This window comes from Sciurus carolinensis, chromosome 11 (genome assembly GCF_902686445.1).
Source record: "Sciurus carolinensis chromosome 11, mSciCar1.2, whole genome shotgun sequence".
NCBI classification, from domain to species: domain Eukaryota; kingdom Metazoa; phylum Chordata; class Mammalia; order Rodentia; family Sciuridae; genus Sciurus; species Sciurus carolinensis.
In genome coordinates, this window is record NC_062223.1 from 128,444,010 (window position 1) to 128,463,803 (window position 19,794).

The 19,794-nt window shown below is 40.7% G+C and overlaps 1 protein-coding gene across 3 annotated transcripts in view; it reads left to right on the plus strand.

The window, feature by feature from the left end:
- The window catches only part of Fli1 (Fli-1 proto-oncogene, ETS transcription factor), a 117,258-nt gene extending 99,772 nt beyond the window's left edge, over positions 1-17,486 (plus strand). For all 3 annotated transcript variants that reach the window (XM_047518568.1, XM_047518566.1, XM_047518567.1), the window contains exons 6-9: positions 9,636-9,701; positions 11,706-11,765; positions 13,966-14,013; positions 15,507-17,486. In XM_047518568.1, coding sequence (XP_047374524.1) covers positions 9,636-9,701; positions 11,706-11,765; positions 13,966-14,013; positions 15,507-16,036 — 704 coding nt within the window. In that variant the 3' untranslated portion in view covers positions 16,037-17,486. The remainder of the gene's footprint in view (positions 1-9,635; positions 9,702-11,705; positions 11,766-13,965; positions 14,014-15,506) is intronic.
- Positions 17,487-19,794: the final 2,308 nt, after the last annotated feature.

Sequence of the window (19,794 nt, forward strand, 5' to 3'; positions counted from 1 at the left end):
ATACCATTGACTGTTGATGGAGTTACTGGGAAGAAATTAAAAATCTAGTCTTTGTCAATTTAATTAAATATTTACTCAGTCTTCTTCTTCACTAAAGAAAGAATGAGATGATATTAGCTTTGGTTGGCATAAGAAAGATTAGCTTCTTATCTCCTGTGAAGGAAACTCTGGAGAAGAGTATGTAACTACTATTGTAGCAATTCCATCGGATATTTTGAAATATATAAAGTGCTCTCACATGCACACCTTATTTATTCTCTAAAGATCCCTGTGAACACTAATGCACTGTTTCCTTTTACAAACTGTTAAATTTAGGAATAATCAATTGTTTTCCTACCTTTTATGTAGTTTTTAAGGATACACTAACTGAAATGCAGAAAGGTTAAATCACTTGCCTAAATTCACACAGCACATAACGGACAGAGACAAAGGCAGATTGAGTTCTGACCCCCAATCTAGAGTTTCTCCCTTTGCAATTAGCTGTTTCTCCAGACTGAATTAGAGAAATGATCTTTTCATAGCTCTTAATAACAGCACAAATAATCCTGCTCTTGATAAGACAGATACCACTCTTCCAAAGAGTTAAAAATCACTGTTGATATAATTCTGAAAAATCTTTGAACCTAAAAAATCTTTGACCTACCTGCAAAATACTTTTCAGTCCTGCCCAATATCATAGAGGAATTTAGAGAAACACAGTTTTGATGCTGTGAGTCATATTTTCAATTTCTATTAAAATTCTTACATGACCACATGTGCTTTTTCTCAGTCTTTGGGCCTCCAGGCCTGTTCTAATTTGCATGTCTGGTTCAGATAATGTCTGAGGTCCTTGCAGTCTGAAACAGAGTCTCCAATTCTATGATATAATAAGTGAGACCACATTCCACCTACCAAGAATGGATGGTTCATTTTATCTTAACTACTGTGCCTCTATCTGATACACAGATGCAGGACTCTGGACCTGATTTATTTCATGCTCACCTTCCAGGTCACAGAAAAAGTCAGAATGTTCTTTGGGGATGAACTCACCTGTCCACTTCCCCCACACTGACCCCAGAGACTTGTTCTTTCCTGTGAACCACTTCAGCCATCAGTCAAAAGGCAAATCCTAGGACGTGTTAGGTTTTAAGTTTCTTGATTGTAATGGCAATTCTAAATCAATGTGAGTCTAAGACCACAGACTGGAAAGTCACCCTGCTTAAAAATATGCAAAAACTGGAAGAACTATTATTCTATTAAGCAATGGGCTGGGCCCAACTCACCTTTCCCCATCCCTCATCAAAACATCAAAGAGATGCTATGAGCTTCTCAGCTACCCTCCAACATAAAGAAATTCTCACTACACAAAGAACTAATATAAAGGAATTGACTTTCCAGGATTGTGAGATCAACATAGGGCTATCCAGGCATTTTTCAACAGAAAATTGTGGAGCCTTAGAAATCTTTTTTATCATGTTAGACAGATCAAGTTTTTGCTCTAATTATATATTTTTAGTTAGACCCTCCCACGCTATTGCTGCCTACACCCCTCTCCTGGTTTTTCTTCTCTCTGTAGCATTCATCACCTTTTAATCTACAATGTAGTTTACTGATGTTTTAAGTGTAAGTTCCACAGGGGAAGGATGTTTGTCTAGCCCTCATTGTATTCTCAGCACATAAAGATGTCTGGCACCATAACAGGCATTCAATAAAACTGAATGAATAATGAATGAATGCATGATAGGATATATCAATTAAGTCCAACAAGCTGGTGTTGGGGGAGGGCAAGAACTAGTTTTGGGGTAAAACAAATGTGATTAAGATACTGTCCTTCTCTTCCAAAAGATTATTGCCTAGTGACGGAGACAAGTACATAAAGAATGCCACTAGAAGACTAGCAAGACAAGGGAAATAGACATAGGACGACTCACTAGGGAGCAGTGACATGTAGGCAAGGATGCAAAAGCTGAATTGTTAGGCAGACACTGACTTGGATCCTACATGGAGGAGCAGGAGGGCAACCTGGCTGTGAATTTCAGCCTGAGAAGGTCAGATCAGGGCTCTCTGCAGGGTAGAGGAGATTGAACCTTTCATTTATTCTCAAGTCTGGTTAGCTAAGTGAACTGTTGTGTTTTCTTTTTCCAACCTGGAATTCTCTTAAACCTGAAGCAAATCTGGCCAAAGAAGTATGCAATTTAGTTGCATCTACATGGCGCAGAGTGGAAGGGAGTTTTGGCAAACACCCAATTCATCTAGTCAGTATGAATTGCTTTTCCACATAAGGCTGGTCCCCAAACCCCACTTTGAGGCCTTATCAAAATAAGTAGCTCATTCAGACATCTGTGTCATTTGGACACAGAGCCCACGGGAGAGACAGTGAAAGAAGGACCCAGCAGGGCGCCTCACATGACAGCAGCAAGGCTGGGCCTGGCACACACGCCACTTACCTTTCCAAACTTTTCATATTTAAAAACCATCCATTTCTTTCAAGCATTTTGCTCATATGTCTATTTTTTTCCTGTCTGCACATGTAATGTCTTAAACACTACCACCATTATACTCCACGCAGCAGGCTAGTTCTGAGACTAAGGGGATGTTGGATTCCAGGACAAGATCTGTGAGTGAAGGAAATATGATCCAGGATGGCTTTTTTTTTTTTTTTTTTCTTTCTTTCTTTCTTTCTTCTTTGAGTTCCAAGCTCACAGAAAGGGAAAGAGCTGCCCTGGATAGCTTCTTCCTCCTGAGGTCTCAGTGGAAGCCAAGTTCCTCTGTGATTCTTAGGGACATAAGATGCCACTGAAGCAAAGGCTGGGGTGACCCCGTTAGAATGAACTGAAATAAGGTGAGGTCCCAGACTTAAGCTTCGGGGCCTACTGGGCAGGGTCTCAAGGAGCTAATAGGGAGGAAGAAAGAGGCTGGATAATACCTGGGCCTCATGCCACATTTTATTCATGTTTGGGAATCACTGATCCAGAGGCACAGGAATGGAACTATCCCTTTCCCATTAGGATCCTTGGGCTTCTCTTCCTTTTCAAGGCCTCCCTGGAGCAGATTTTTAACCTCATTTCACCAAGATAAACACTGTGGAGATACAAATAAGATGGAATATGATACATATATATGGTGTGAATTTTTAGGTTACCATTTATCAAATGCTTGTCTGGTCCTCATGGCAACTCTATAAAGCATTTCTTATTCATGCTTTTTAGAGAAGCAGAACTTGAGATTCCAAAAGACAGAGCAATGTGATCAAGATCACTCAGCTGAATAATGGCAGAGCTGGAACTGGAACCCAGTGCTAATTGATGTCAGGGCTGGTTGTAGTCACTGAGATAATCGTGAAGCCCACCAGAGAGAAGAGATAGCCTCTATGGTGGAGCTCTAAGTCCCGCTTAAGCTTTACTTGTCTTTGCACTATTTTTGAAATGGGAGGCCAGGCCAGTAGGTAAGACAAGAAAATGTCAGGACTGGTGTGACCACTGACAGGGCTAAGGGCAGGGGCTGTAGCACAGACCATCACAGTCAGGAAGCCAGCCCCAAGAGGTGGGCTTGGAAGGTTCATGAAGCACAACAGGTTTTCACAGGAGGGACATAGTGTAAGGACAGCTCAGAACAAAGCACCCAAATTGGGTTGGCGGCTAGTATAGCTTTGCTCCCCTTCAAAGTCAGAGCCTATTAGAAGCACAGGACATCAGATGGAGATGTAGTTTAGGGGGTCACCTTGTCTGTCCTCCACTAGTATGTGTCCTAATCTGTCTGATCATTCAACAACAAAGACCATTTCTCACCTACATGGTTCTTTGTCAGAGGTTGAGTGATGTATTTTCCTTATAGTGGGCTTGGCTCTCGGTTGGAAGTAGAGGGCTTGGGGTCTCAGGACCTCCATTCATTGGAGTATTTTCCTTTGGCAACCTCACTTTCTCAAGAAAAGACATCTGGATCTGGCAATTAGAGGTCCTTGCTCTGCTTGGAGCACAAGTGGCTTGCCCATTCCTGGGCTGAAAGGCCTGTATTCAGAAGCAGGGCTTGCCGAGAATAAACAGGATTCAATGTTGCCAGGCTTCTCAGCAGCAACCAGAAATTCAATGAGAAGTTTCAGGGAAAATGCATCTTTTTCCACCAAGTCATTGAAAATGAAGCCTTACGTTGTAGGGGACGAAGAGTGAGGCTCCTGTGTGCTGCTGGTGTCCCTGCTTCATGGCCTGCAGGGTGAGGTCATAACGAAGTGAAGAACCACATGTTGGCTGGCACATCTGGGCCTGCAGACAGCTCACTGTAGGCATCGAGGCAGAAAGAAATGTCTCCTGAGACATTTGGCCATATTTCCAGGACAGGTTTAAAGGCTTCACACAGAAAGTGAATTAGCACTGGTATGTCTATGCCAGGGTCACATCCAGGGTCACATCCAGCAAAAACCTTCCCTTTCCAACAGGGACTTGCAGGAAGAAAGTCTCCAAGCTCATATTTCTCTACCCAGGGAGGCTCTCCTGGAATCTAAGAGGGCATTTAGTGTCAAATTCAGCCACACCGAGCATTGCATAATGAAGAAACTATTTAGGCCATCGTATATGGGAGGCTGAATTATCCACAATGACTGGCAGTGCCCTGATTCTCCAGAACCAGGTTCAGGTCTCTGGGCTTTGGCAAAACCTGATCTCAGGACTGCCTGAAACCAGAAATGCCAGGCAACGCTCTTTGGTGACTCCTCTGAAAAGGAATCACAATAGGATTTGTCATCTTGGTACCATAAAGACAGGGAGTGTCAGCCTTCACTAAAGTAAAAAGTGAGTTTGTCAGAACCAGGGTGTGATTTTTCTGCTGATAAAGCATCTGCCACCACAAGGAAGTTCTGAGATTGTCAACTCACGTGTTGGTTACAACAGGCACATTTTTGCATACTATGTCTTTGGCCTGAAGTTTCTCTTCTCAAAAGTCAGTTTTCAGAATGTAGACTGCATGCACCACGTTCAGGACCGCCATAGTTCACACTCAGGCTGTTTGGTAGAGCTGGTACACCCCACTGGAGAACTCTGGGTACCCAAGGAGCTGATGTAGATGGTGTCAGGCTCTGGGAGGGGAGGGTTTGCTCAGGAAACTGAGCTGCTGAGTCCCTTGTCCACCTTTCCCATGCTGGTTATAGTCATATTTCTGTTTGTGTATCTGGCACCAGAACTGATCACACTGCTAAGCACCTGTGTAACATGAAGCAGGAAAAACAATACAACAAACCCTCATTTCAGCAATGACATTGCACTGCTTAACAATGGAACACATCATATCATGCTAAGCAAAATAAGCCATACTCAGAAAGTCAAGGGTTTAATGTTTTCTCTCAAATGTGAAAGAAAGAGAGAGAGAGAAGAATAAGAAACGGATCTCATGAAAATATAAGGGAAACTAATAGAGTAAAGGGAAGGGGATCGAGAGGGAGAGGAAGGAGGACATGAGAAAGGACTGGGGAACAAAATCTACATCCATGTATGAATACACCACAATGAATCCTGATTTTATATATAATTGTAATGCACTAATTAAAAGCAAAATAAGAGCAAGTGGATGGTGGGAGGAGAAGAGAAGGGGAATGAGATCGATCAAATTATGCTCCATGCCTATAAAAATATATCACAATAAATCTCACTATTGTGTATAATTATAATACCACCAATTTAAAAAATGGAATAGGTTCTGATAAATGCATGGTTAGGTGATTTCACTGTAAGAACATCACAGAGTGTATATAGACAAACTAAGAGAACCATGACATTGCTACACAATATAACCTTATGGGACCATTTTTTTGTATGCCATCTGCTGTTGACTGAGACATCATTATGTGATGCCTGACTGTTTATGAAATGAAATGCAGGCCACTTCAATCAGTGGCACCCAATCCTTGACTTCCCTGTGGAGACAAGCTTTTAGTCTCTGCCTCAAAGTATGTGGATGGTTGTTCAGCACAGTCAGAGGGAACACAGGGTTGACATAGTCTATATTCCTCATCACCCAGATGTAAGTCTGAAGACTTAGTTGGGTAGGAAGAAGTCAAGAGAGGAATCCTGAATTCTCTTTAGCTAATAAACAATGAAAGGAATGATGTACATTTAGCGAGGAGAAAATGTTGATCCATTTCACTAGTTCACTCAACTAATAGCATATGCTTACCGTGTGAGTCAGAGAACACAACCAAGCTCCCTGCCCTTGGGGACCTGACTTTTGGGTGGGGATACAAACCACAGACAGCTAGTATGAATTGATTACTGGTTAAGTTAGGCTATAACTGGAAAAATAAGAAAAGCAGAATAAGGAGGAGAAAGGGAAGGGGGAGATTTGGTATTTGGCAGACTGGCCAACATGTTTCTGGATGTGAATATTTTTTAGATATATAATAATGGTGCAGATCCTAATACTGATTGCTAACTTCTAGGAGGCCAACTTCACACTAGGCACTATGTAGAGTGTTTACTTGGATATCTCATTTCATCTCATGGCTATGTCAGTTCTTCGTATCTCTGAAGCAGGATGCCAGACCTTAGCTTTCAGCCTCAGCCTTCTCCATCTTTGTGCTTTTGTCTTTGTAGCAGGAATTGCTCCCAAAACATTGGTTTTAATTTCAGTCTTTCATTGAGTGGATGTCCCCAAGAACCCCAGCACTTCCAGAGAACAGTGGTTAAAATCCTTAGTAAATGGGCTCTGGCTGTCCTTTGTGGATTTTGGTAGGATTTTCCATGGAAATGGAGAGGAATGAAAAAGCAAAAGGGAGGGAGGCCTGTGATCTTTGTTTCGGTGACTCCACATGCAACTCCACTTGTTCGCTGGCTGAAGAGGCGCAGACCACATGGCCTGTGGCTGCTTATTGCTTTATTAACTTCACAGTGAAAACACAGTTCAGGCTGGATTGCTGGGTGGCCTCTCTATATATGTCGTCCCCCCGCTTTTTTTAACTTTTGGGAGGACTTTACGGTTTGTTGGGATTTCTAGGTTTTTGCTGAGATAGGCCTGCGAGAGTACCCACCCATAAATCTTGGCATCCCTCCTTAAGGCTAAGACAGAAAGATGAGACTCCCAAGACACTTCGCTGATAAGCACCATATTTGAACTGTGGTTGGTGTCTTAGAGTTAGAGAAGAATCCATTGATCATCTACCCACTGTTGGTGAGAGGGAATTCATTCCTACATTCTAGAATTTTCCAGGCCTACTCTGTATCTGCAGCTAGATAAAAGAATAGGAAGAAAATCTAATAAGAAGTCAATGGCAACTATAGCCATGATGAGCCATAATTTGGGTTCAAAAAATAAAGTTCTGAATGTTTTTAGCACAGTTTTCAGATAGGATTAAAACCTTAAGTAGACTAGTGATTGAGTAGAAAATTTTGAAACAGATTTTTATCAATGCAGTAAGTTTCCGTAAGTCAGAAACCAAGTCAGGACTTCAGATGACACACACAGATTCCTGGAACTTAGTGGGATTTGTTTCTTTCTTTTGCTTGAAATGTGTCGCTTTCAATTTCACTTTCTGTAGCGTTCCTACAGAATGGCCTTCCATCAGGCATTCAGATGCATCCTACACACCATCTGATTCCCCATTGCACTCTGATTCCCAGGTGCCACTGCATACCTAAATCCCCTCCCTCTTTGACTTCCACTGTCTGAATCACCAAATTAACAAAGCTTGCTTAGTTTACTGAACTTGGCCTTGAACTTGGTTCTTTCTCCTTGCTCTCCTCTCCCTCCATATCCCTCCTCTTTGGTCATGCCCTTGACATCACACTACCCACCCCTACAAATTCCTGCTGCTGCTTTGCTCACACTCTCCCCTCCAGAAAGGTCTCATTCAAGTCCATCATCTCCCTGAAGGTCCCTTTGCGTCTCCCTTCTTAACCTCCAGCAGCCCTTGAAATGTCCATCATCCCTTTAGCATGGTACACATTTCCTCACCATCTTGGTGATTGTCTCTCATCTAAGTGCAAGGCCAGGAAATTTGTTTCATATTCTTTCACATCTACTCTAAGGCTGAGCACAATACAGAGGAGTTGGTCCCAAATAAATGCCTGGAGGCCAAAGGAACAGCCTCCTCCCTTTCCCCATCCAAAGACAAATCTTGGATGGCTCTCACGTTTCCCGTTTTTTATCCCACCACTGACAGACCTCTGCAGACCCCTTCAGGAAATACCCATAGAAATTTCACTCCAAGTTCATAACAAGATGGCTTTCCATTTTCTTGGTTTGTTTTTAAACAAGAAGAATCTATTTTCAGGAGGAGTCACAAAAGAAATTTTTAAAAGTCAAATGGAAATAAAAACGGATGACTTAAAGGAGTTAAATTTTGTTCCTTTGTCCGCTTCCCTGGCCTTCCTCTCCATCCCCATCCCCCTCACTTTCTGTTTTGCTTTTCATGCCAATTGCTAAAGACTGTAATTTAAAAACTGAACTGACTTTTCCAGAGCCATGAAGAATGTGCATCTGCACGTGGATTTTTCCACAAGAAAATTGTCCCTGTCTTTTGGTTCTTCTTAGCCAGTAACAGTGAGAACAGGCAATCGGATGCATCCATCCGTATTCCCAGTTCTTATTCTAATTTGTTGGAGAGGCTCAGAAGGGGTCGAAAGGGATGGTTTGTGTTTCACCCTGTCAGACTGCTGTTTGATGAGGTTTGTGCTCCATTTGTTCGGATGGTTTTTATGGTTTCTTTGTTGTTCGTGGAAAGACTTTGAAAGTCATAATTCTGTATCCTTAAGCCCTCCTGATATTCCTGCTCCATGTCTCAATGAGACTCACACCATGAGAAAGGAAATGACGAAAATATCCAGCCAGATAGTTAAGCAATTTTTGAGCACAGTTATGGAGATATTTGGACTCTTTCAAGAAAGATTGGGGATCACCAAAGTTCAGGTTCCATGGAATTTTCTCCAGTATAGCCCAGAAGCAAGCTGCTAGTCATTTCCAGGCAGGAACCACACTTCTGGCCCAGCCCCCTCCACTACCAGCAGAAAAGTCTGAAAGACCTAAAACAACCTTGAATGTGCTCACACCTGTAAGTATAGTCCCACAACATTGGTGTACTGAAATAAGAAGCTGGTGGTGGCCTCCCAGGGACACCAAGGGTTTGGACTTTGAGACATTAATCCCATGGAACTTTTCTTCTGGATATTCCCCATCTCTTCAGAGCTGCTCAAGGGACTTTGCTATACAACTATGGACACATTTTCTTTCTAACCCCTTGTTAGTTTATATTTGTAGAAAATTGTGTAAGGTGCTTTTCATATGTAATCTCATTTGGTCATTAATACAACCCCACAAGGTAAAATTTTATTTTCATATTAAAGACAATTAAGGCTCATAAGCAGTCTTATGATTCATTAATCACAACAAATAAGACAGGGATAGAACTTGAACTGTTCCTCCAACTTCATATTCAGGGTTATCCACATATATTCAGCTTCCAAATAAGACTGAGACCTTCTCAAAATTGGTGTTCACATTTCTTCCACCAGCCCACCTCCAACCCCAGGGGAAGGGTACACTTCAGGAATTTAGTGTTGCTTAAAAAGCTATTGATGAACTAAATTAATTTCTTCTGATCACTAAGAGATAATCTCATGCAAACTTTTTGCAAAGCAAGCAAAGCTAACATATCCCTATTTATTATTTTTCATCAGATCCTTCTTATGACTCAGTCAGGAGAGGAGGATGGGGCAATAACATGAATTCTGGCCTCAACAAAAGTAAGTAAATGTCATAACATACTTTGGGAGGAAAACATTTTTCTGAAGACAGGGGTGGAGAATAGGGTCATGAGATGAACAAGAGGAGCTAGCATTTGTTTCCATGTGTTATGAGTAGATAGAAACATTAATTTCCAAGGACTGGGGTGTAACTCAGTGATGGAGCACACACAAGGCCCAGGGTTCAATCCCAACACTAAAAGAAAAAAAATTAACTTTCAATTTAAAACATATCCATGATATCCACTCCCTGAAAGATAGTATGGGATTTTTTGTTTTGAGGTTTGTTTTGCTGTTTGTTTTAGAATTTTTGAAGTTTGAAAGTTTCTTGGGACAACTTTCTGTAGGAATGAAAGGTCACTGGGTTTGAATTCTGTAATGTCAGGATAATGAACCTCTATGACTTTGTTCCTCCAATTGATGAGGCTTAGTCATACCAACATTCCTATTCTCATTTTGCGAATAACTGAGATGCAGGATGACCTGGTGAGGAGATGGTAAGGGTCAGAGTCATCAATTTGTCCATCAGCTGGTGAGGTGGTGATAATTAAAGTCTACCCAATATCTCCCATTAAGGGAATTAGGAAAGATAGTGATTCATGAACTCCTGAACTATTCATACTCCTGAGTATGTCAATCTTACTGTCTCTAGAAAGCAAAATATCAAGCGGATGAATAGGTGGTGAAGTCAATTCTTTTAAGAAAGCACTTACAATTACAAATGAATGCCCAAGCAATAACCGAGATCCCTTTCAGCTATGTGTATTCATTAATTGCTTACTCTGCACCCAGCACTTGGCTTTATGGGACTCATGAAGATGAACCAGACAAGGATAGGTCCTTTAGGCAGAGCAGAAATCATACACACATATACTCTTCATTTGGATGATATCCAGGAAGACTTTATGGACCTGCTACCATTTGAGTTAGCTCTGAAAGGAGAGGCAGGGTTTGCACCCGGGGAGATGAGGTGGACAGGCACTTCAGTAGAGGGTGGGTATAGGAGGGAGGTATTGAAGTTGGCATGTCTAACAATCTGGTAAGAACCCTGGATTCCTGGAGTTCAGTGTGTGGGATGGAAAAGAAGTCTGGAAAGGTAAGAAGGAGATTGTGAGTGATGCTATGAAGATAGACTTAATTCTTAGGCAACCAGGAGTCACTGTGGTTTCTGAACAGTAAAGTGGATGATGGGTGTGAGGGAAAGGTTAAAGGGTGGTAAGGATGCCACTCAGGTTAAGCCAGAGACCACTCAAGAAGAAACGGAGATCCAAAATGGAGAAGTGAGGGTAGGAATGGGGAGGGTGTAGGTCAGAACTACCAGAGAGGAACTCACAAAACATGGAATCATGGGATGCAGGTGACCTTTGCTCAGATGTCATCTTCTCATTGAAGACCTCTCTAAATGTCATAGTTTTAAAATGAGCTCTGTCGCCCCAGTGCCAACAGACATACTATATACCATTGGTTTACCATTTTTGGTACCAGGAATTGAACCCAGGGGCACCTAACCACTGAGCAATATCCCAGTCCTTTTTTAATTTTTTTATTTTTTTGAAACTAGGTCTTGCTAAATTTCTTAGGGCCTTGCTAAGTTGCTGAGGCTGGCCTTGAACTGGTGATCCTCCTGCCTCAGTCTCCAGAGTTGCTGGGATTTGGGCATGGTGGCACATACCTATAATCCCATTCCCAGCTACTTTTTAATTATTTATGTATTGGTTTACTGATGTGTGTGTGTGTGTGTGTGTGTGTGTGTCCAGAGTAGCATTGTCCCCCTGTTAAAATGTAAGTTCTACAGGAACTGTTCTTTCACTGCTGAATCTCCTGAGTGGAGAACAGTGCCAGTACATAGTGTGATCCTTAATAAATATTTATAAGATGAATGAAGATGAGTCAATGGAGAGTGAGTGAATGGAAGCACATGCATCCTCCTCCTGGCCTCTGACAAGATGTTTCTCTCCCTCATGGAGAATGTCCCACTTACCATTTTTCCTCTCCTCTACACAGGTCCTCCCCTTGCAGGAGCACAGACGATGAGTAAGAACACTGAACAACGGCCCCAACCAGGTACCTGACTTAGATGTACAATCTCTCCTTTCCTTCTTTCGGATTCCATGTTGTCCACTGATGGATGGAGGATTTAGACAATATGCAGTTGGCCCTCCACATCCGTGGGTTCTGCATCCAGGGATTCAATCAACCTCAAAACAAAAAATGTTCAGAAAAAAAGTCTGTAGATGTGCTGGCGTTTTTCTTGTCATTATTGCCTAAATAGTAGAGTATAACAGCTATTTACATAACATCTACATTGTACTAGGCATTATAAGTAATCTGGAGATGATTTAAAATATATGGGATGATTGCATAAGTCATATGCAAATACTACACTACATTTCACAGGGGACTTGAGCAACCACGGAGTTTGGTATCTTTGATGCAGGGGAGTAGGCGTGGCAACTGGAACCAATCCCCCATGTATGTGGAAAGATAACTACTACGTATGTTGTGTCTTTCTTCTTTCTAAGAGAGTCTATATTTGGTTCCCTGTAATGTATCTGTGAATTAAGTAACCAGTATTAAAATCAGACAGACTAGTAGAGATGAAGGGAACTTGAAGATTAAATGTTCCACTGCCTAACTTGGAACAAGAAAAAAGCTGATGCCCAGAGAGGTAAAGTAATTTGTTAAAAACTACACAGCTGGTGTATGAAAGAACTAGTGTTATCACCCAGCATCCTACATCCTTGTCTGAGCCTTTTATGCTTCACCAAACCATACTCTCCAAAAATACCCTCATCCTGTGATGGATCTACTTAACAATTAAGACAGAGGAACTTTTAAACCACGGACTTAGAGACTCTTAGTATGGGAATGGAACTTAGGGACTCAGGCCTATGATACTTCTATAATATCTTGGTCCTATGCTTACCTCATCTCTAATTCAATACTTACATAAGAACAGGGAGTTGACTACTCAGTTCAGCTCAATTCCACTCTCTGAGCCAAAGTCCTCCCAATTCCTTCCCCTCCAAATTCCTAGTTTGCCCTCTGGAGCAAGGTCCTATATGAAAGTCCTTCATGGATCTGAAGACAGCTGTTTTGTCCAAGCCCAGGCGCCAGCTTCAGCCTGTCATTTTTACATGACACAGCTGAGATTAAGTTCTGAACAAGCCATTTGCTTTAAGATGATCAGATACCATTCTCCATCTCCACCAAAGACATAACAAGAGAAAATTGCACAGGAAGGTAATGACAAAACCTGCTATGAAACTCAAGTAGATGTAGAGAGGTTCAAATAAATTCTAGCAACAATAATATTAGACACCAGCTACCAAAAATATTTTATTTATCATACTGAAAGTGTGATTGAAAAAAAGTGGACTAAATGGCCTTCAAGTTAATTCCTTGTTCTAAGTCGAAACCTAAAAGTCTTACTTATTTGTTTAAAATGCAATTTTAATTGTAAAAATAGACGAATCCTGCAGAAAAGTTAACATGGCCAAGTTGAGACCCAGCTCTCTTCCATGATTTCCTCAACTGGAAAAAAAAAAGAATCTCACCTAAACCAATACTGCAAAGACTTTTTTATGACTAAATAATCACATAAGTTGTAAGTAAACCGAGATTTTAAGAACAGTGATTTTAGAGCTAAAATACAAATTCTGGTTAGTATTGACCTTTCCAAGTCGAAAATCACAGAGTGTTGTCCTAGACAAGAACTGAGGCCAGAAGCCCAACCTACTCATTTTGCAGATGAGAAAACTGATACCCAGAAATTGTCCAACAAATTATTTAGTTTATAACAAGGTTGGGGCTACAACTCAAATGGCTTGGTTTCCAGGCTTGTGGTTTTTATGCTTCATCAGTAATGTTTTTAGTATTAGGTGGAACTATTAAAGACCAGTTATCAACATGAGACCTTCTTCAAGCCCATTGAATAACTGATCTTTCAGTTTATTCACTGTATGGTTGAATATTAATCAGCTCTTTTCCAAACATTTCCATGTCCTCGTTTTGGGTAATGACAGTATGATCTATAAATTTTAGAAACCAAATATGAAAAAATGATGCCATCACTATTCCATGATGTTTCAACCATACTGTGATCAAGATCTTGGAAGTCTTTAAATAAAAGCAATGAAGTTTTCTGAGTCACTTTCCTATAATATAGAAATAAAAAATATGAACCATTGGGATTTTGTTATCATTGATGCTATTGTTACATTTTTATTAACACTGAAGCCAAATTCCTTTTTTGTTTCCTTAGATCCATATCAGATCCTGGGCCCCACCAGCAGCCGTCTAGCCAACCCTGGTGAGTTTACACTGGCCTGCAAATCTTTTGTTCCAGAATGTCTCCAAGCTTTGGGTGGTCATGGAGACCTCTGTCCTAAGGGCAGACACCTGAGTGGGGTGTGCCTGTACTTCTTCCCTTGAACTGCTCAACACATGTTCCATGGGGTACCAACATCTCTGCTGAGGTTCAGATTAGTAGAAAATGGCATAGGTAGATGTTTCAGTAGGGAAAAAGAGGGAAAAAGAAAGGAAACAACTCCTATGAGCTCTCATTTATCCCACCCATGCAAGACCCAAGTGATTAATATTCCAAAAGAGTTTTAGTGTGTGTGTTTGTTTTTGCTTTTGTTTTTGTTTTTTATGGTACTGAGGATTCAACCCAAGGGTGCTCTACCATTGAGCTATATCCCCAGCCCTTTTTATTTTTTATTTTGAGGTAAGGTCTCACTAAGTTGCCCAGGCTGGTCTCAAAATTGCAATTCTGCCTCAGCCTCCAAAATGGTTGGGGTTACAGTCATGGGCCACTGTACCCAGTTAGTGTTTCAGTTTTGATTTTAGAAAGTGTTGTAGAATTATCTGACCTTCTAAAAGAGCTGAGTTCCTGAAAAGTTGCAGATAAAGTACATTTAACATTGTGTCAAGGGTTTATTATTAAGAATAACCCTCAGGTGAGTCCTTCTAAACAAAAACTACTGCAACTGGGAGCTAACTGACCCTTTGCAACCATGAGGCTCACAGGTTTTCCCTTGCAGGGTACCTTTTCTTTCATACCTGACCAAGGTATGAAAGCCACCCAGCATCTCCTACTCGTTTTCCCTCTGCTTAAGTTCTTCTGCATAGAACTTAAAGCTGAGAACCAAACACTAGAACTCTGCTAGGGAACCTGGTTTGGTCAACCTAGGGCTTATGAGTTGCCTTCTCCCTATGACAGCTGGTTCTGTGACTTTGACACTTTTTCATGCTGACAGGGAAGAACTTGGGTGACTTCATCACTAAGTAGAAATAAGACAGTGATTCAAGTCTATCTACAAGAGAATCAAAAATCTTGCCTAAAGGGACATAGAAAAGTGATTTGCCTAAGTTCACAATAGCTAGTTTGGGGCAAAGTCAGGACTTTATTATCAGGCCTTGGGGCACATTATCTTAAGATCTAACCTTACTAATTATGCCCATCTTAGTAGCAACTACTATATAGCAATAATCTATTGTATATTTCAAACTAGTTAGAAGATTTTTAATGTCCTCGCCACAAAGCAATGATAAATGTTTAAGGTGATGGACACGCTACTTACCCTGATTTGATTATTACACATTGTATGCATGTAAGGAAATATTACCCTGTACCCCATAAATATGTACAATTGTTATGCATCTTTTACACAAAAGAATGGTAAGAAGGGCTTGTCAAGGTGGTTCTCGATGTAAAAGGAAATGAGGTTTCGTTTAGGGAGCTGGGCTCTGAGTTCCCCAGGCTGAGATACTCTTTTCTCCTGTTTACCTCACTGCTTGCAGGAAGTGGGCAGATCCAACTGTGGCAATTCCTCCTGGAGCTACTCTCTGACAGTGCCAACGCCAGCTGTATCACCTGGGAGGGGACCAATGGGGAGTTCAAAATGACGGACCCCGATGAGGTAGCCAGGCGCTGGGGAGAGCGGAAAAGCAAACCCAACATGAATTATGACAAGCTGAGCCGGGCCCTCCGATATTACTACGATAAAAACATTATGACCAAAGTGCATGGCAAAAGGTATGCCTATAAATTTGACTTCCACGGCATTGCCCAGGCTCTGCAACCACATCCAACCGAGTCGTCCATGTACAAGTACCCTTCCGATATCTCCTACATGCCTTCCTACCACGCCCACCAACAGAAGGTGAACTTTGTCCCTCCCCACCCATCCTCCATGCCTGTCACTTCTTCCAGCTTCTTTGGAGCGGCATCACAATACTGGACCTCTCCCACCGGTGGGATCTACCCCAACCCCAATGTCCCCCGCCATCCTAACACCCATGTGCCTTCACACTTAGGCAGTTACTACTAGAAGCTTAACCATCAGTGGCCTTCTAGCTGAAGCCCCAAACCCTCACTCTTCCTGGACACTTTGGACTCTAAAGGACATATGTGACCTTGAAGAGAAAACAAAACTGGATGTTCTTTCTCATTGGATAGAACTTTTGTATTTGTTCTTTAAAAACATTTTTTTTAATGTCAATAACTTTTTGCTTCCTCTACCTGAACAAAGAGATGGAACATTCCATGGGCCAGTATGCCATTTTGGATTCTCAATCTCCTATCATCATATGAGTTGAGTATTTAGATTACTGGAATGGTTATATCATGGTTCTGAGAAAGAAGCTGTAAATTTTCTTTATATTTTTATGACCAAAGCAGTTTCTTATCAACACACGGGTCTCATCATTGTAGGATTCAGTACAATAATAAATCATGGACTTAACCAGTCATGTTCTGGTTTGAGACTTTAGTGAAAATAGACACAGGAAGCTTATAATCTTTTTTGGGAAACCTAACTCAGTGGATGGCAACTGGAACACTGGTTGTTAGGCCAGTGATGTTTTCACCCAACTGGAATTTGAAAGGAACATGTATGTGTGTGTATTTAAGAAGCCGTGGGCATTGCAAAATCCCCATTGCTGGGCAATATGTACTCACTGACCATTGTCTCTAGAAATAGTTGAGAATATGAACTAAGAAATTTGAATGCAAATACAGATATTCCTAAAAGACAGAGAATTAAATAACTAATTTTTTTAATGACAGTGGGTCCCAGAACTTTGAAAAGTCATAGGGATTTCTGACTTGAACAGATTCGCAAGCGCTGTGCGTTTGTCAGACCATCAGACCAGGGTCAACCATTCAGAAGGCAACTTACTGTATAAATTATGCAGAGTTATTTTCCTATATCTCACAGTATTAAAAATAAATAGATAAAAAAATTAAAAAGAATAAATAAACGAGTTGACCTCGGTCACAAAGGCAATTTTACTATCAAATCAGTCATTGTTATTTTTTTAATGTAATTTGTACATCTTTTGTCAATCTGTACATTTGGGCTATTTGTACGTTTTTATAGCTGGTTTTTAAAAAAGCATAATGTGACTATTGCTGAAAAGAAAACAGGGCGTTTAAGTCACTGATTTACTGGAAAGAAAAGCACTGGTACAGTTATTTAACAGAAATGCACAGGCAAGAAAGGGCTATCCATTTAAATCTTTAATGCTTTGGAAATGTTTGTAAATAACAGAACTGCAATAATCTCAACTCTGAAAAGAACAACCAAACTTTCCCTTGTGGAGGCGAGGGATTTTCCTGCTCCATATATGCAATATATTTTTTAGACATTAAAATATATATAATTTTGCAGGTAATCGTTGACTTTTTTTAACTATATTAAGTGTTAAGCTGACAACTGTCAATGAAGACTATGTTGTAAAATAATTTGACTAAATAAATTGTGCCTTCTTCTCTCATAATAGAGGACACTGTTTTCTTATTTACCCCTTGGTCAAATGGTTTACTCAAAGCAAGTTTCCTATTTACCTCTTAGAGCATCAAGAATTTCTTGAAATGCATACACACTGCCATACAGTAGAAGGTATGAAATCCATATGGGTTTGCATTGTTGTTGATAATGTTGGCAGCATTTAAAATGCTCTTTAAATCTTCTTTCAACCTGAAATGGTTTTATAAGAGGAGAGCAAAGGTCATGGATAATCTGTGTCCAAGGACCAGAACAAAGCAAACAGATTCATCCAGGATGGACCTTGTCCATTAGGCTTCATTCCGTTGCACCCATCAAGCACTTCAAAACCAGGTGGTCGACCTCCTGACACTCTCAAAAGAGAATAAGAGCCCAGCTTCCTTTTGGTCCCATTCCAAGATTTTATGGACCATGCAGATTTTTAAGGTCCTTTTCCTTCCCAGGGAAGAAACTTGCTTCAAATTGCTTAACTGCTATGTAGTTTGTTTTCATTTCTTCTATTACACAATGAAAAGGAATGAAACCCTAAAAGTCCTTGATGTTGAAAGGACACTCACAGCATTAGCATCCTATGACCTTCCCAGGTAACAAGGAGTACATGCTGGTCCATGTCTACCAAATGAAAAGAGATGTTTCCAGAACATTGGTCTCCACTTTTTCATCTTGCACCCCACCATTAAAAAATATGTTAAACACATATTCTCCATGTGTGCACAATGACATACACAACTGTAACACTATTACTACAGGTGACCGACCCTCCACATTTGCAGATTCAACTAACCATGTATTGAAAATATTCAGAAAAAAAATTAAATTGTGTCTATACTGAACATGTACAGACTTTTTTCTTGTCATTATTCCCTAAGCAATTGTTCACAAAGAATTTACATTGTATAGGTATTTTAAATAATCTAGAGATTTAGGGGAGGATGTACATAGGTTCTATGCAAACACTATGCCATTTTACATAAGAGACTTAAGCATCCATAGATTTTGATGTCCTTAAAGAGTCCTGGAACCAGTCCCCCACAGATACTGAGGGGCAAATAATACATGTAATGTATTATAAAACATAAAACATAATATTTTAAAGGGTGATATGAAAATAAATTGAAAAAAATTCCATTGTTTTCTTCCTATCTTCTTTATGTTGTATCAATGTGTATGTTTATGTACTTGTATGGATTTTCTAGTGCCTTTTAAGAAAGGAGAAAATTAAAACTTGGTATTAGTGGCCCAAGCACACACACACAAAAAAAAAAAAATGATGAAAGCCAGATATGTTTAAGAATAGTCTAGATGGATTCATTTGCAAATCTCCATCTCAGGCAAGGAATTTTCACACCGATTTTAAACTCCGCAAACTATTCATTAGGGAAAACAGAGGCACACATTTCTGACTGCTCTAACAAGAACAGATGCTTATATCTTTAGGAGTTTACCCTTTTAGGAGGTTTTCTTTACATGTCCTATTCAAATACTGGCTTATGTTTATTACCTATACACAGTCTTAAAACTTTAGCCAAATCTTGCATCCTGATATGTTCCACAGTAATTTATTCCACATTTCAGAAGCCAGTCCACTCACTGACAGGACTGGGATGAATTTTGCCCTCATGTGCATTTGTACTGAGGGAGGACTGACATTTAGTCCCCTATAATGCCCAGGCTTAAAGTTTACTTGCTGGCTCACAGGCATCCAGCTGCTTCATTGTCCCAGCAAACAGGCTCTTTGCCCTCTCAGCTGTTTGCCAGTATTTTTCCCCACTTAATCATTCTGTACCTGTAGTGTGAAGTTTATGTTGTCTAACAAACAGTGAAAGCCAAGCAGCAAAGTTCTCAGCAAACCTGTGAGCAATTCTAAGGAAAGCTGATCCTCTTCACAGTTCAGGAGACTAGTCACCAGCCTGGGATAGGAGGTTTTCTTAGTCCACTCAGGCAACTATAACAAACTATCACAGACTAAGTGGTTAATAAACAAGAGAAATGTGTTGCTCACAGTTCTGGAGACTGGCAAGTCCAAGATCAAGGCACCAGTGAATTTGGTGTCTGGTAAGGCTCACTTTCGATTATGGCAGCTTCTCATTATGTTCTCATATGGTGGCAGGGGCAAGGCAACTCTCTGGGGTCCCTTTTATAAAGGTACAAATCCCATTCAGGAGGGCTCCACCCTCAAGACCTAATTACCTCCCAAAGTCCCCACCCCCAAATATCTAAATATCTCCCATCGAGGATTAGGTTTCAACATACCAATTTCGGGAAGAGGGAGGACACAGAAGTGTCAAAAAATACTATTG